We start from the raw sequence: 19,065 nt of genomic DNA, 5'->3' as shown, positions 1-19,065 counted from the left end.
AAATTAAAAAATATATTCAAATAAGATAGGAGTTTAATATTTGAAACACAACATACAGCTTAAAATTTATGTCTTAAATTTAAGGAGTAACAGAGCAAATTGTGAGGGTCCATCTTAGGTATGTATTAAACATTTGGAGGATGGCATATATTTGGGCGTTTATATAATAAGGAATCATACATTTTTTTTTTCTCTAGCAGCAATATCTTATATCAACATTTTCCATATACCCAAAATGTTCTTCTTCTTTCATTATAGTTCTAATGCAGCATTTTTAAAAGTGAGAAGTTTTTAAAATAATTAAGAAAATTAGGGAAACTATAGCACATAAAGTCAGCAAATTCCATCCTTTAAGTTAGTATTTTAGAGCAATTTCTGAGTAAATCAAAATAAGATTTTGGATTATTGCTCTATTATTAAAATATGTGAAATAGTCTAAAAGTTATGAGTATTCTATTTATATGTGAAATGACGCTAATGCTGGGAAAATAATAGTGTAAAAAAACTTATGCAACTTTTACATGTTTCATCTTAGACATGAAGTGTTTATTGTGTATGGTGGCTATTATGGAATATTAAATTGAATAGAAAATGATAAACTTAACATTAGAAAACCATTTATTTATTGAATTCAATTTCATTTATAAAATTAATTGAGGAATAATTGAACATTGCACATTAGCACTATATATAGACAGATAATTAGATTTTTTAAAAAGAGAAGTTAGATTATTCAAGGATAGAAGAAGATATTTGCCATACATAAGCTTTACTTATGCAGACATTCTTAAGGAAGCAAAGCTTTGTTTCATTTTTAAAAATATTTATTTATTTATTTTTTATTTATTTATTTGAGAGAGAGAGAGAGAGTGTGTGTGTACACGTGTGTGTGTGAGTGGAGGGGGACTGGCAGAGGGAGAGAATCTTTAAGCAGACTCCCCGCTGAGCATGAGCCAGAGGTGGGGCTCATCCCATGATTCAAAATCATGACCTGAGCTGAAACCAAGAGTCTAATGCTTAACTTGACGGAACCACACAGGCACCCCTGTTTCCTTTTAACTTACATTTATTTGGTGCTTTGTTCATTGCAACCTTCTTTTAGGTTTAACTGCATTTTAAAAAGAAAAACAGATATAGCAGATATGTGGTGTGAATCTCATAAAGCATTTGGATGTCAAATATCTTTTACCAAATATTATCTGTAACAGTTATTTGTAAGCAAATAAAAAAAAACACTTTTATTATACTTCATTTGTAATCCATTCAGTTTTCAAATCAAAAGAATGGTTGTTTGACAAGTTGTGCTGGTTTTTTCAATTATATATTTTTATAAATTCTAAAAAAGTTTGGCTTTACAGCTCTGAAACATTTATTTTTATGTAAATGCAATATTTTTGCACATATGTTCTATAAATTCTATTTGTTTCATTGTCTTAGATTAGAATTGCTTTATAATTTTTATAATATTTAACTCAATATATATTATAAGATTAACAAAGGATTATTAAAAGTAATTTAAATTATAGCTATTATGGAAAACAGTATGGAGGTTCCTAAGAAAATTAAAAACAGAACTATCATATCATCCAGCGGCCCTACTTCTGGGTATTTATCCAAAGGAACTGAAATCACGATATTGGAGAGATATCTGCACTCCCACATTTACCAAAGCATTATTTGCAATAGCCAATATATGGAAACTAAATACCCATCAAGAGATGAATGCATAAAGAAAATTTGGTAACACATACAATGGAATATTATTCAGCCTTAAAAAAGGAGGAAATTCTGACATTTGCAGAAACATGAATGTACATGGAAGAAATTATGCTAAAATAAAGCCAGGCACAGAAACACAAATACTGTATGATTTCTCTTATATGTGGAATCTAAAGTAATCAAACTCATAGAAGCTGAGAGTAAAATGGTGGTTGCCAAGAGGTGGGGGAGGGAGAAATGAGAAGGTATTGGCCAGAGGATAGAAAATTTCAGTTATACAAGATAAATAAGTTCTGTAGATCTATCGTGCAGCATAATATTTATAGATAATAATACTGTATTGTATATTTAAAATTTGCTAAGAGGATAAATTTTATGTTAAGTATTCTTACCACCGTAAAACCAAGACTAAGACTAACACTAAAACCAATCATAAAGGAAGTGGGAGGAAATTTTGGAAGGTAGGTAATGGATAAATATATGTCCTTTTTTGGGGTGACAGTTTTATAGGGGTATACTTAACTTCAAATTCATCAAGTTGTGTATATAAAATATGTACAGCTTTTTACATGTCAATCATACATCAATAAAGCGGTTAAAATTTTTAAAATACCATCAATGCCTTGACATTAGCTAATGATAAATAAATGACTATGCAAATTTTAATTATGGAATACAGACTTCAGAAACTATTTTTATTTTTGTGTTCTAACATTTAAATGAGTAGAGCACTATTTTTCATTTAAAACTTTGTGCTATGACTTGATGCATTCCTCATTCATTATACGCATTTGCAATCACATTGAATACATCATAAAAGTTACATGAAATATACTTCCCACAACTTTATTATAAACAACTAGAAGTACTTTTTCATATATTATCTTTCTGATGAGCAAAGATGTTTTTTGTAGATTTATTTTTCAATACAAGGAGGTGAAACACCTAATATTGACAACCTTCAGATTTCATCATATGAATTTATATTAAGTAATTAGGTGGGTAAATAAAAAACTATGATCTCAGTTTAAACAAAATTAGTTTAATTTAGAAAAGATATATGACACCACTGTGTTTATTGCAGCATTATTTACAATTGACAAGACATGGAAGCAACCCATGTATCCATCCACAGGTGAATGGATAATAAAGAAGATAATAAAGAAAGAAGAAAAAACAAATAATAAAGAAAGAAAGAATAAAGAAAATAAAGAATGGATAATAAAGATGATATATATATGTGCAATGGAATATTACTCAGCCATAAAAAGAATGAAATCTTGCAATTTGTGACATGGTTGGACTTAGTGGGTACTATGCTAAGTGAAATCAGTCAAAGACAAATAACATATAATTCACTTATATGTGGAATCTAAAAAAAAAAAACAAACAAATGAACAAACAAACATTCTTAAATCCAGAGAATGAACTGGTGGTTGCCAGAGGGGAGTGAGGTGGAAGGAGACAAACTAGGGGAAAGGGATTAAGAAGTACAAATTTCATTACAAAATAAATGAGTAATGGAGATGAAAAGTATAGCATAGGGAATATGGTCAATAGTATTTTAATAACGTTGTTTGGTGGTAGATGGTGGCTTATCATGGTGAGCATTGAATCATATAGAATTGTCAAATCACTATGTTGTACACCTGAAACTAATATGACACTGTATGTTAACTATGTTTCAATAATAAATATTTTCTAAAAACTAAGCAAAATTAGTTTACACTTCATAAAATATAAGAGGCTATAAAATAAATGGCATATCATAATGTTTGAGATGATAAAATATTAAACTAAACGTGAGTCTTAGAATCAGTAAAATAAAGTAACCAAATTGTTGAAAAAAATCAAAGGAATCATTTTCTTGAACTCCATTATCAAGAAAATTAGCTGATTTTTACAAAATGTCAGGTACTTTCCTTAGTGTTATTCAGTTAAATTATTTAATATTCACAGCCACCTGTTGAATATGTGCTATTATTAGATCTCACTCTACAAATGAGGAAAAAGTGTGGCACATAAGATTAACTTGCACAAAATTATAGTTAAAGACCAATAGGGTCAGGATTTAATCCTTACCTCAAATTAATGTTTTAAGTATTATTTTTGCCTACAAAGATAATAGTTTTATTCCCACCCAAATCAAGTTTCCTTCAGTGAAACATGTTCATGTCTGGAAAACAAGCAACTTGTATTTAGATCAGATTTGTTTGAAGCAGAATTTTAAGATTGGGATGAAACATCTTCCCATTATTCAGTTTCTATGCCAAAAAAACCCAAAACCAAAAAAACAAAAACTGCCTCTCTGTTTCTCTGTTTTGCAAAAAGAAGACTAGCATCCCTAAAAAAGATGATTTTAAATCTGCCTTCCATTGCTGTTTTCAAAAGTCACCTGCCAGTCTAACAACTTCTTCTTCTTCCCCTTCTTCCCCTCCTTCCCCTTCTTCCCCTTCTCCTTCCCCTTCCCCTTCCCCTTCCTCTTCCCCTTCCCCTTGCCCTTCCCCTTCCCCTCCTCCTCCTCCTCCTCCTCCTCTTCTCCTTCTCCTTCTCCTTCTCCTTCTCCTTCTTCTTCTTTCTTTCTTTCTGGGAGGAGTAATTGGTCTTGTGTTATTTTGTCATTATAATGTATCTAGGTGGGGAGTTATTTTTGGTTTATTCTGCTGCAGAAATTTTGTGAGGAAGCTTTCTGTATTGGAAAATTGTTGTCATTCATTGATTTTGAAAAAGTTGGAGCTATTATTGGGTTTGAATATTACATCTCTGTTATCTTCTGGAGATTTGATTAGATCCACTAGTTTAAAAAAAGATTGTCAGACTATATTTAAAAAAATCAATAATATGAAATTCTTTCTGTTACCAGAGACACAACTAAGTCCATAGGACATAGAAAGGTTGGGAATAAAAACACGCATAACGATTTAGCCAACAAAACTGCTGAAGTGGAACTATAATAACATTAAATAACAAAAAACATCTTAGCAAAAGAATATTTCAGATATGATGGAAGTCATTTCATAATGATAATGATAAAGGTTTTAATTCATCAGAAAGATATAGTAATGGTAAATGTCTAAGAAGTAAAAAAAAAGCAGAGCTATATAATACATAAATCACAAACTGAAAGCTTTAGCAATAATACTGATTTTACCATAGTCAATGTAGTAGACATACCTCTCACAGGTCAGATAAAATATACACAGATCAACAGACAAAAACTTAGAAAGGATACAAAGGATTTGAGCAACATAATTAACAATATTGTGCAAAGATGTTAACTAGATCTCTGAACTTGAAGAAGATACACCCTTTTCAAGCACACATGTAGGAGGAACCTGAAAGAAAATGGACATTGTACTCCCCCATAATGCAACTCCCAATAAATTAGCAAACACTGATTATACAGAACATATTGAATTAGAAATCAGTTTTAAAAGGATACTTAAAACACTTTATATATTAAGAAAATTTGAAAACACACAATTGATTCAAAGGTCAAAAAAAGAAATTGTGATAAAAATTAAGACAAAACTCAACTGAATGCTAATAACTATACCACTTTTAGAAAGCACACAGTTATTTAAATTATAATCTGAAAATATATGACCCTGAATGCCATATTAGATGAGACAAAAGGGTAACATTTAATGAGTTAGTTATGTATTTAAAGAAGACAGAAAAAGAACATGAGGATAAAACAAAAATTTCACAAGAACGTACAAAGGTAAAAGCAAACATTGAAAGGGAAATTAAAAGGGAAAATGAAGAGTATTGAAAAAAAAAGAAAATAAAATTAGCTAATTTCTGCCAAATGGATCAATCAAGAAAAAGGAAGAGAAAAGAAATGAACATTAGAAATGAAACTATGACATAACCAACTGCTAGAGAGATTTAAAATATAATAAATTTCTACTGTGAGCAAATTTAAACTAGATATTTTGAAGTAATGCAATGGAAAAATTTCTTGAAAATATAAATTATAAAGTAACTCATAAAGATAGTTTAAAAAGAAAGAATATATAATAATCATTTTAAAAGTAATTAATTTTGGGTGCCTGGGTGGCTCAGTCGTTAAGCGTCTGCCTTCGGCTCAGGTCATGATCCGAGGGTCCTGGGATCGAGCCCCACATCAGGTTCCCTGCTTTGCAGGAAGCCTGCCTCTCCCTCTCCCACTCCCCCTGCTTGTGTTCCCTCTCTCGCTGTGTCTCTCTCTGTCAAATAAATAAATAAAATCTTTAAAAAAAATAAAAGTGATTAATTTTAATGTATCCCCAAATGAAATTTTTAGGTTGAGAATATTTTAGAGAACATTTAAATAACAGATAAGGCTATTGTTTCACAAACTTCTTGAGATAGAGATGACAAAACATACATACAAAAAAATGCCCACAAATAATGAATTTAAAACACTGATATATTTTACTGCAATAAAAATTAAATATTTTTCATCATTGAAATGACACCTTTAAAAGAAGTGAAAAGACATGTAGTATACCAGGAGGAGATATTTGCAAACATATCATCAACAAAGGATGAATCCAGACTATATAAATAACTAGAAATCAGTATAAAAACAAATAATTCAAAGTTAAAATTAGAAAACAACACACAGGCTTTGCAAAATTTATGAAAAAGTAGGAGAGGAGGGATGAATAGGTGGAGCACAGAGGATTTTTTAGGGCAGTGAAAATGTTCTGTAGGATACCTTGATGATTAATACTTGTCATTATACAATTGTCCAAACTCGTAGACACTACAACACCAAGAGTGATACTTAGTATAGGCTATGGACTTTGGATGATTATGTGTAGGCTCATCAGCTGCAACACGTACCACTCTGGTGGGGGATGTTAATAATGGGGGAGGCTATGCATGTGTGGGGGCAGAGGATATATAGGAAATCTCTGGACCTTCCTCTCCATCTTGCTGTAAACCTAAAACTCCTCAAAAAATAAAGTCATAACAAAAAAAGTCAATGTGATGAAAGCAAAAAATGTGAGAGAATTGTTTCAGATTAAAATAAAGAAAGAGATTGCGTTGATAAACATTATTACATTACAAATCTTGTTTGATCCTGAAAAACCAAAATAAGATATAAAGAAACTTTTGGCCAATTGGATAAATTTTTAATATAGATTATAATAAAATATTGTACTTTTAAATTTTCTTAAGTATGATACTGTTATTATGCTTACTGAAGGAAAATATCCTTTTCTTAGGAAATCAATGCTGAGGTAGGGAGAGATGAAATCTGATGTTTTGCAACTTACTTTCAAAGCAGTTAAAAAATACGAAAATTTGAAAACAATAATGGTCATCAAGTACATAAAAGCTCTTCAACCTCATAAATAATCAAAAAATGCAAATAACAACTCATATACAATTTTATATCCACCAAATAGCCAAAAAAAATTAAAAGTCTGCCAATACCAACATTGGAAAAAATAAATACTACAAAGAAATTAAGTTTCATGAACTAGAATTATAAGCATCAGTGTAGATAAATCTAAGGAACAAAAGGGGAAAAATTGCAGAAAATTTGTACTGTATGTATGGTAACATTCACAATGTATGGTAACTCTCAAAATTCAGGACACTACCTCTCCAGGAGAAAAAGTGGTATGTGACTGGAAAGGTGGTGGTCATATTCTATACCCTAAGCTAAGTGGTACGGACAAAGCCATTTTTTTTTCTTATCATCCTTTAAATAATATTCATCATATACACTCTTTAGAATGTATGAAATGTTTCAAAAGTTTAATAAAAGAACACATCAGAGGAATATTTGATTCTTTGAAAAAAGAAAATAGTAGGTGGAAATTATCAACCCCACCAAGGAACTAGAGAGTGCAGCTCAGAGTAGACATGAAAAATTATGAGTTGAATGGAAATAAAATTCAATGTCTATAAATACTTTAATCTATTATCCTAATAATAATAATAATAATAATAATATTCTAGCTGCCTCAGGATTATATGATTATTTATTTCAGAACATGCTGTGTATTTCTATAAGGAGTATAAAAGGAGTAAGTTTTTGTTTTGTTTTTTTCTCTTTAGTTATTCTTTAGAAATGAAACCATTTTTTGGTATCTTTTGATGATTATCATAACAGAAACATGATGGCCTTAGCTAAAGAGGCTCATTATAATCTGGGCATTAATCACTATTTATATCATCACAGAGAATGACAAAATATACAAAACTAATCAGAAAATATCCCCATAACTATCTCCAGGGCTTTTAGGCATTAACAGTGAGATTTAAGAACTCTAATCAGGGTTGTTTTTCTACCTTGCTGAGACCTGGCTAGCCTGGTTGCTTTTACCAAAATATTTTCTAACATTTTCTCTTTCCCATGGAGACAATTCCTACATCTCCAGTAGCAAAATGGAGCTCGCGGACTTTAATTGTATTCTTTCCCTGGTGTATCAAGAGATTGTTCTCTGCTCAGTAATTATCTTATACTGTAAACTAACAAAAGTGAGCACTCATGTTAGTGTTAGATCCATTACTACTTAACCTGTTTTGAGTTGCAAATGAATTCAGGGAATGCCCAATCTTAAATTAAAATTGAATTTGTATACAAAAAGCTTTAAAAATTATTCTGAGCAGAAAATCCTCACTTGGTAACAGGTCTTGTTTTAAAATGTGCTTTTTAAAGAATAATTAGTTGATACCCAGAAAACAGGTTTAAATGAAAGTATGCCTCTAAACCCTTGTTTTCAACAAAAAGGCAGTCATGTTCAGAATGAACACTGTCATCAAGAGAATAAACACATAAAAACTAAATAAAAATCTTTCATTAAAATATAATTTCTGGACACAGTAACAAAAAATAAGGATTTAGCTTTCTTGTTCTCTTTATACTTAACCCCTATACATCACTCCACATTTCAGGGATATTTATGGTAGAGAGTCATTTGGTACACCTCACCGTCAAGTTAGGAGGGGGTCATATTGCAATTCTTGTTGATCAAGAGGTCATAAATAAGAAGGAAAAATTGTTCAAATTGCCAAATTCCAGACAAATGATTGTGCCTTCTGTGTTGCATGAACACCATGCTGCTCTCAGTTAGACATTCCTTTAATTTTATTCCTCCGGACAACCAGCATTTATTGAGGTTTCAGGTTTTCTTCATATAATTAATGAAGAGGATGTTGGATGGCTACTATCTTAATACATGAAACAATTTTCCTCTGTATGAAACTAACTTGTCATAATCTTGGGTTTTTTACAGGATATACAAAAAATGTGTTCAACCTGTTTCCTTCTTTGATTCATTTCCCTTTAGTGATCATCACTAAGATTAAACTTGATTTCTAAATTTAGACTGCCACCTCTGACAGTGTCCAAAAATTTAGACTTGCTTTTTTAAATGCCTACATCTGAATATCCCACATCAAATCATTAGACTTTAAACCACCTCCTAATTTCCCAACACCTTTTCTTCTACCTGTTTCTGCATATGTTAATGCATACACCCTGGAAAAAACCATGATGCCATCACATCTCCTCCTTTTTCTCTACTCCTCCAATGAGTATGTGCCCAAGTCCTGTCAATTCTACTTGTGCATGGGCTCTCCCAATCTCCCCTTTCCATCCTAACTGCCACCAAGCTAAATTGAGTAAATCTTACAGTTCAGGCGCTGTCCTAACAACTTTCCATGTCTTATCTCATTAAGGGCTCACTATAATGCTAAGAAGTGGGTCTTTCTACACCAGTGTTACAGATCTATAATCTGAGAATTGGAGAGGTTAGTAAACATGCCCAAAGTTAATTGGTTACTGCTGGCACTGAGACTCAAAACCAAACCCACACTATTGTTTTCTAAAAGAAAGCTTAGACATTCATGACAGTCTGGGTTTGTTTGCTCTGCCACTTATTAGCAAGATGAGTATCTTAATACTGCCAAGCTTCATTTTATTCATTCCGCAAATGTACAAAATATTTCCTCTTAGTGCTGTAATGAGTATTAAATGATATACTTCATGTTAATGATTAGCACAGTGCTTAGGATATATAAATAGGTTAAATAAATCTTATTTTTAAAAATATGTAAGAATTATTATTTCTACATTGTTGTAATAGGTTCTTTGAGAGGTCTCCACAAAAAAACATATCCCTGGTTCAAACAATATATTTTTCTTCAATCCTAGCTCTGATCATGTTACTTTCTGGTTTAAAATTTTCAGTGACTTAAACAGTATCTTTTTGTCAACAAAGTTCTATATTATGGCCACAGCCAGTATCTTCAGTATTTAATAACACTTACTTTTCTTTCTTACTTAATCATCCAACCAACACAGACAACTTACCATTCCCAAAAATCTGATAGTTTTAGCCAAATCTTAGCTTGGGCTGATCCATTGACCATGAATATACCTCCCCGTCTGGATTTGCTGGTGTTCTGTCATACCATGACAGAGGACTCAAATCTTACCTCCTCCATGATATTTCCCTAATTCCTACTATAGCCCCTTCTTTGTTCCCATTGTCCACATTTTGCCATGGTGTATATTGCATTCTATCGTGTAATGCAGATAATTGTGAACATGCCTTGCCTATACTAATGAAATCAAGAGCTGAATATTTTATGTTTGTGTAAATTCTATAATGAAAAATGACATTAGGAGCCCATAGGTAAGAAATAATGATTTCTCACTTATATAAAGATATGATTGAATTAAATTATATGAAGTTAATATACAAAATGTAAATGTTTTTAGTTAAATGCCCAATTTAGAAGGGATATTACTAGTATATATTTTCTCTTTTTTTCATTCTTATCATTTAAAAGTGTACTTTTATATCACTTTGGTAATTTTTTAAGTACAGACTCTTTTTGCTTCCATAAAGAAATCTTTTTTTTTGGAAGAGATAGTTTTTTCTTCCATTGACAAATCAAATGTATGGTGCCACATGAAAAAATTCAGAAGAAAATCTGAGACATTTACACTGAGCTTATAAATAAAAGAAGGAAAATTTTTATTAAATACATCTATATGGTGGCTGTCCTCTTCCAAGCCTGGAACCAAAATTCAGGTTTTGTTTGAGTTTTTCTGAGATCACTACAAACTTTGACAAAATACATTACATAGAGCACCCCTTTTCAATCAAGCCAAACTAGGCTTACAAAAATATTTTACAGTGATTCTATGTTTATATAGAAAATGAATCTTATAATAAGATTCATTATAATAAGATTATAACCTTAAATAATCTTATAATAAGCCTCTGATAGTGTCTGCTTATCTTTTGAACCAACTGAGCACCTTCAAATAGTATACCTAATTCTTGCAGCTGGGCATCTAAAGATTCCATGCGATACCAAGTGCAGTCCTTTCCTTAGAGTCCTAAGGATTAAGGAGTTCTAGGTCAGTGTAAGGACTGCAATTTCAGCAAATCTTGCTGATGGCTCCTCTCTTTTGTACAGCATTATTGCCTGGACTCCTGCCTTCCAAGTTCCCTGCCATGTCCGGTATGCTGAACTCCATGTTGTCGTATGTTGTCACATCCCACCCTACTTCTATGATTAGGACACTGCTTTCTGTGCTATTTTTCTCACATGGAAGACTTTCTTTGCCTACAGACTAATCCCAGGACTGGGTACCTTCAGTCTGTTGTGAAATATCTTTGATAAAAGCTAATCCCATCTGCCTGGGCCACTACTTAGCTCTTAATGCTACCCGTACTGATGCATGTTTTGCACACTTAGAAACGGCCAAAGAACTTTCAGATGCTGCTTGCTTGATTGTCTGACTGGGCCATCCATCCAACTCCTATTGCCTGGACTGTTCTACATTGCTGAATCTACACTGGTTGATATGTGTCAAATCTGGATTCCATTTATCACATATAATTTTTACTTTTCAGCTCCCTTTTTTTTAAACTCTTTTTAAGATTTTATTTATTTATTCATGACACAGAGAGAGAGAGAGAGAAGCAGAGGGAGAAGCAGGCTCCCAAGGAGCAGGGAGCCCGATGCGGGACTTGATCCCAGGACACTGGGATCATGACCTGAGCCGAAGGCAGACACTTAACCATCTGAGCCACCCAGGCACCCTCAGCTCCCTTTTTGATAGTGATCTATTCAGGCTAGGATATCAAGGACTCCAAAAAAAATTGTTTCCCTATTAATTTGTCAGATATAACAACCTGTTTCATTTCTAATTATAAAAATGTTAGAAAACTAATTTTTTCAATTACCAATGTAGCCTCTCTCATCTTCTGTCAATATTCATAGCACCAATAAGTTCCTGTTTTCTTAGATCATGACTTTAGAAATCATGAGATTTTTTTCTTTTTCTCTTCCAACCCTTATTCAAATGATTAATCAAGATTTTAAAATTTTCTTCTATGATAGATTTCTTCTTTCCTATTCATAGCAACCTGATCCCTGTTAAATGTGACAATTCCTACAAATGTTTGAACTGAGATTTTATTTAAATATTTACATTAATAATAGAAAAAACTGCACAAGTATTTTCATTATATCATTTTCTTATGTAAAAGCTTTCAAATAGCTATTGGAAGTAACCAAAACTCATTTACCTGTATTGTAAGATCCTTTATTATTTGTCTCCTTTATATCTAATAAATTAATATCTTTCATGTTTTGGTCACTCAATTTGCACAATTTCTTTTGCACTTTAAATCTTTGAACATATGACTTTCAACTCAGGAAATATATAGTCAAATAAATGCATGAAAATATCCAGGTTAAGATATTGCTAAATTGTTTTATCTAGATCAAGCCTTAGCACTAGTTTAGGGTACATCCATTAAAAACACCATGTGGAGGGAAAAAAGAAAAAGAAAAGAAAAAGAAACCGATTAGCTTGCTGACTTTCTTTCTTTCTTTCTTTCTTTTTTTTTTTTTTTTGATTCCAGGTTTATAACATAGATTTTTTTTCTAGTTCTGCCCCCTACTTAGAATATACAAGCCACTTATTTTGAGACAAACCTCAAAACTACCCTTAAATTATTTGTCTTAATGTAGTAAATCAATTCTATGACTAATTAGTCCTGCACTCACCAAATAGTTAAAGACAGTATAATAATCTTTAATTAAATGTTTTAAAATCATGTCTAAGTTTCCTTGTTATGTACTTTCTCATATGTATATGTATGAGAAAAACTGTCTCATTGTCTAATTTTGAAGTTGACTCATGTAAATGAGGATGCTAAGTGAAAGTTAAGGCAAATGATTATTCAGGGACTTAAAGAGAAATCCCCATCTACTGGGGTCATTAGGAAATGTATCACCTTCTCATAAGAAGTAGGACTTAAGATATCTTTTGAAATATAGGTAGATTCAGAAAATATATTTTAGTCAAGGCACAGAAACTGACAAAAGAGGTCAAGATAGACATGAGCAAGATGTAGCTGAGGAATAGACAGTGGACTAGCCTAATACAAGCAGTATGTATTGAGAAATAGTAAGAATAAATGTTGAGAAGGTAAATTGAACTGGACCATACAGAACCTTAAAATAAGAAGTTTAGAATATTAGGCAAATAATATCTTATAGTCTTATATACAGTAGATGTTCAATAAATAAATAAATGTATTTCTTTAAGAAATGTAAAGACACATAAAAATGCTAATAATGATATTTTGTTGCCAACAGAGAAAGTAGCAACAGGTCACAGAATTGATTAAAGCATCAAAATTATTGATGGCATCAATAATAAATCTGATTTCATTACCCATGTGGAAGCTTACATTCACCATGTTCATGTTTTCAAATCCCTTATTGGGAAAGAACATTTATTCTATCTTAGGAAACTATGAAAAAAAGAATATATTCATTCTACCAAACATCTATGACTATACAAAATGTTCCAACCAAGGGTCAAGCATTTTCCATAGAAATCAAATTAGTGGGCTGCAAGAAGTTTTTATAAAATTAAAATTTTAATAATCAGTACAGCCATTTACTATTTTTGCTTTCCCTAAAAATACATTATTGCTCAACTGTTATCACATTTGGAATGAACATTACATACATGTAATTAAGGCCAACATGAATTGAGAGTTGTTTTCAAAACTAGTAAAGAATAAATTCAAGTGTATAAGACATAACCCTAAATAGCCTGAGGTCATCCTGCTAATAGAAGTTTAGATGTACAGGAATATTTTGTGATTGCCTCTAAGACCACACAGAAATATGACCAGGTTAAAACATGACCATATTCTCTGACTTTATTGATAGCTAATATTTTACAATCATTTGAAATATAACTAGTTTCTATAAGATCATATGCATGAATAATTTTTCTCTTATATCTTGAGTTTATATATATATATATATGATAAAATTTTGTCAACAATTAGATGATAGTTTTTGCAAATGCCTGAGCTTAATTTTGCTTGCCTTGGAAATGAACCTACTGATTTCTATCTCAATGGCTTTGGTTGGAGGAAGGCATGATGAAATCAGATAAAGTATGCAAGTTTCTAAAAGAAGCCAGATATATTGCAGCTTAGGTCAGGTAGAACAATGAAGTGAAAAGAACACAGGTTTTCAAGTTCAATTAAAAAAACAACAACAACAAATCTTGTTCTCTTTCCACTGTATCAAATGCTGTGCCTTAAAAATGTTAATTCTTTAGCAGTATGATCCAGAATCTCTGTCTCAAAATGGGAAAATGTGCTCAAGCTAAATTATGCTAATATATTTTTTTGTCAACAGAGTGAGGTGGTGTTGCAGGCAAAACTGTGTTTGAATTTATTGTTAAATGCTCCTAGATATATGCTCCAGGTTTAATTGTGGGAGTGGCCCAGGGAGAGTCCAATCATGTAAATAACCAAGAATTTTCAACCATGACCCATATGCTTTCCCATATATGTTCTACTGAGGAACAGAATACCTCTACTCTCTCTTTCAGTATTATATAGAAACATTTCAGTGACCATGCAATACTCTTGTTCTACAAAATTCAGAGAGAATTTGAGGGAAGATGGATTTCTCCTCATTTTTACCAGTGTATGATTAAATATTACAATACCAGAAAAGGAACATGAGGGTGAAGAACATGGGAGTATTGAGAACTTTTCTACACATAATTTAAAATTCTTTCCCACAAAATCATAGTTATCCAAAAATAAGGTCAAAATAAAAATCAAATGCCAAGAACCGGGACTATAATTTTTATACTTGGAAAACTGTATTTCCTCTTGACCTTTAAGTAACCAAGAGGGTAATAGCCCTCATTTCCAATCAAGTTTCTGATAGTCTTTGATTAACAGTTCTGAGGAAGAATCACCAAAAGGGGCAGGAAAAGGATTTTCTTCCAAGTGACAGTCAGTGTGTGTGTGTGTGTGTGTGTGTGTGTGTGTGTAGAGTATATAATTAAGATACATGTGCACATACATACACAAACTACATATATTCCATATACACATACAACATTTCTGATCTTTTCTCTGCCTGTGACATTGTTCTAGCGTTTGTTAAATTTCAGTATTCTATTACTTCTTTTGGGGTTATGTCACTTAAGAAGTCATCAGTGAATATTGCATAGTGATGAATAGCTATTTGTTTGTTTTTATTCAGAGTAAGTGAAATAGCTGAATATGAACCGAAAAAAATTTGTTAGAGTTATAAAAACTTGTTCAAGTCATATATTTTGTTAAACTGAATTAAGAAACCCTCTCCTTTTAGGATTTCAGGATAGGAATCACTCAGAGACTCTTTTGAAGCATATAACCTCTTCTTAAGTTTATGATTTTGAAATAAAAATAAAACTAGAATTTATACTAATTAAAGGAATAGTAAATACAAAACAAGTAAGAAAAAGAAAAAAGAAAAATCTAGACAGAACTCAAAGAGGCATCACTTAATCCCTTTACAACAATGTCAAAAATGAAATATTTGGGTACCAATCAAGTGTTGCTTTATTCAGTGGTTCATTAAAAACAAAGTTCACAGGTTCACATGTACTTTGAAGATTTTTAAAAAGTGATCTTATATCACTGGTCTTAAATCGTATTTTACTTTCGTGGTCATAAGGTCTTAGGATGGGGAAAAATGCTGTCATTTTGAAGTAGTATTGATTGAGATTTCATCTTTGGGGGATAAAAAAACCGGAGTTCAAGAAACATGATATAATCTTAACAATCTTCAGTTCTCTTATAATTTTAAGTTGTGCCCTATTATTTCTGTTTATATGTTTGCTAAACTTATTTGTCCGAGAATGAATTTAGTTATATACAGGACAAGACAGGCACAAATGAGAATATTAAATCAAGATGAAAAAGAAGGAATTATTCTCAGAATTACCTACCTAACCTAGTATACCAGATTTGGCTTTTTCTTTATCTACTAGCAATTGCAAGGTGAATTTGTTATATAGTCAATTTGATCATAACTGGAAGTACTAACACTGTTGTGTTAGTACAAAACAATATGATAAATTAATAAAAGAGATAATAATGGAAGACTTCTAATTTCAAGTCCAATACACTTTCCCTATAAAACTATATTTTTGCTCATATCTATATTTACAAGTATATGGGCATTTCGTATAAACAAACACTATGCTTCCTGGAAGTTACAAAAGACCTTGGGTTCCTTCTCCATCTTGTATTTCAACCACCATTGTCAAACCCAAGTAGGGCAAGGGGATCAGCAGAGATCGAGTTTTATGACTATATTAGTCTCAGTGCTACAAACTGCAACATGTGCTAGAAAGGGGAGACAGTTCTACAGGGCTCCACCTGAGATGGGCAAGGCCTAAGAAGAGACCAGGAGATTAAGTTCAAATACTATTTGGGATATTTTAGTTCTATCCCTTCCGAAGCATCTGAGGTATGTATGTCAGGAGTAGTCAAGGCTTAGTTCAAAATTTTTCTAAATGCCTAATTAATTTCAAACATATGACATCTGAAAATTTTGTGTAATAGGAATCTAAAATATTCAAAATTATATTTTATTAATACCACAGTTAGTGAAATAAAAATTACGATGTTATTTATAAATGTTCTTACCTTCACATCGTTGACATTCATCCTTGTTCCCTCTTTCCCAACAAAGATATCATCAATGTCCACAAGAATATATCTGTCCAAGGACAGTGTCAGTCTCTTCCCTGACAAGAAGGAGATGGCATCTATGAAGATGAGCTTGTGTAGCCAAAAGTTTAAGTTGTTGCCAAAAAGAACTCGCTGAATTCCATCATGAAGTCCCAGATCTTGAATCACTGTCGCATAGAGTGGTTTGCTGGATGAAGATGAAGGGGATTTTTCTGTCTGTAATTCAGTTAAAAGCACGGGCTGGTAGGTTGAATGATTATATTGGAAAATAGTCCAGTCTTCCCCAGGAAGAGGGCCTTTCTCAACCTTGGGGGCTTTGGTAATATGCAGCAAAGGAGACTGAGGGTTGACAAAACCGTCCTTTAGAGCTAGATTATTGAAAAGGTTTAAAGGAAAGCCTTTTAATTGTGTAGTTGGTAAGCTGTTTTCATTGGCTTTATGAAAACCGATTATACTAACACTGTATTCCACACAGTATTTTTCTAAAAGCTCTCGATTCCATGAGTCCATGCTGACATACTTCAGAATATTTTCATAAATGACTAAAATATATTTTCCTTTGCCATTATTTGTAAGAGGAGGTATATCCCCCTTGCCGGGGGCAATGACCATTTGGTACTGAAATCGACTAGACTCCAAGATAGCTATGATATCTTGACCAAGTTGAGAGTACTGGCTCTCCACAAACAGGAGGACAGTAGGATCAGTTTTGGATGTATCAATAGGTTTAACTGTTTTTAGCTCCAATGACCGATATGGTAGACTTTTGATGTCAGCACATTCTGCTTCTGCAGTGGTTTCAATAAGCGTCAATTCCTGTTTATAGCCAGAGTAGAGAAAATAGGCAGAAATGACAATGCTCACCAAGCAAAAGGTAGCTAAGAGAACAATCAATGTTCGAAAACTTCTCCGAAGCTTCACAATAAGATTCATTTTTCAAAATACTGCTTTGGAAGTTTATTCTAATTTCTTTTCCTAAAGTGCCATAGTGAATAAAGTATGAGATGGTGCAAATATCACTTCCCACAAGCTCATGTAACCATTGCAAACCATGTAAAATATTTGAAGGGATCACAAGTAAGTTAAAGCTGGAAGGCAATAGAGCAGGAGATCAAAAGTTGAAGAAGAGATTTTGAATTTGTCCAATACCAAATATTGAAGCAGAATCCTTTAAACATTATCTGAAAAAAAGGAGAAATGTAATGACTAACCATAAATAGAAATAGAAATAGAAATATTTATGAGATATAGGTGCTTATATATAAGAAACATACATATCAAAGATAATTTTAGTGTTTTAATATGCTAAACTATTAATAGTCTGAAGTTTATAGTCTAGGTTTTTACTTTTAGAGTAGATTTTTTTCGTGTCCTCAAGAATACAGAATCTTATTTGATTTTGCCAAAGGTCTATACACACACATATTGAGATAATTTTTCAAACTAGCCTTCTCAAAAAAAAAAGAGAGGTAAGAAAGAAAGCTTTAGTGTAAATGTTGATTACCATAAAGATGGCTTCTACAAGACTGGTAAACATTATTTACATAAAAAATTAGGAAATCAAATATTTGTGTGGGAGTTGGAACAGTGAAACATGTTCTTAAGTATCTGTTAAGTATCTGGAGAGCCAACCTGAGGGAATGATTTTGTCTTAAGTATATAGCTGTTACAGGTTTTTCCTTTCAATAACATATCCTTTTCTGAAGTTACAGGGAGACACTTGGGCTTCCTCACTGTAACAGAGATAAGATCTCTCCTCTATTCTTAGAAGCCAAGTGCGAGAGAAGTTATAGGAGAAAGAACAAGATGGGAACAACCATCCTCACACCTCTCTAATAAGGGGCCAGGAACCTAGATGAGAAGGAAAGCTTTGACATGTTTGTCTCAAAGCGCATTCCTAAATTTGGCTTACTCCTATAATCAGAATTAAAATGGAATTTTTATTAATTTATATTTTTATTCATTATTAATTTTTATCCAACTATCAAATGTTCTATTTCCCTATTATTTTCTTTAGTTCAAAAGAAAAAGAATGTAGATAGAACTAAAATATAATCTTCCTCAAATGGCTTCAACACAAATAGACATAATTTCCCATTATGAGATTTTTTTTTTTGATGGATGACTCTGATTTTTAGTGAATTATTTTCTAGAAAATTTTTCTTCATTCTTCTCAAAACTGGTTTAGACTATTTATGGAATTTTCTATTTCCCAGTTTGCCAAACTAGTGTCAAACCAGTGGAAACAATCAAAAAGTTCATGGTTTCAATCTGTGATACATATACTTTAATATATAATAATGCT

General features: G+C 32.0%; 1 protein-coding gene across 1 annotated transcript in view; it reads right to left on the bottom strand.

Moving 5' to 3' along the window:
• The window catches only part of LOC114196665 (N-heparan sulfate sulfotransferase 4), a 256,389-nt gene extending 237,796 nt beyond the window's left edge, over positions 1-18,593 (bottom strand). Inside the window, exons 1-2 of the mRNA XM_028087396.2 lie at positions 18,578-18,593; positions 16,716-17,707 (exon numbers count right to left, since the gene is read on the bottom strand). Of these exons, the coding sequence (XP_027943197.1) occupies positions 16,716-17,693 (978 nt within the window). The 5' untranslated portion in view covers positions 17,694-17,707; positions 18,578-18,593. The remainder of the gene's footprint in view (positions 1-16,715; positions 17,708-18,577) is intronic.
• Between the last annotated feature and the right edge of the window lie 472 nt (positions 18,594-19,065).

Source organism: Eumetopias jubatus, unplaced genomic scaffold (genome assembly GCF_037043125.1).
Source record: "Eumetopias jubatus isolate StellerSeaLion01/CBP00866 unplaced genomic scaffold, mEumJub1_p1.0 scaffold_2, whole genome shotgun sequence".
Lineage (NCBI taxonomy): Eukaryota > Metazoa > Chordata > Mammalia > Carnivora > Otariidae > Eumetopias > Eumetopias jubatus.
Note: the sequence above shows the minus strand (reverse complement) of the source record. Positions and strands in the feature narration are given on the sequence as shown.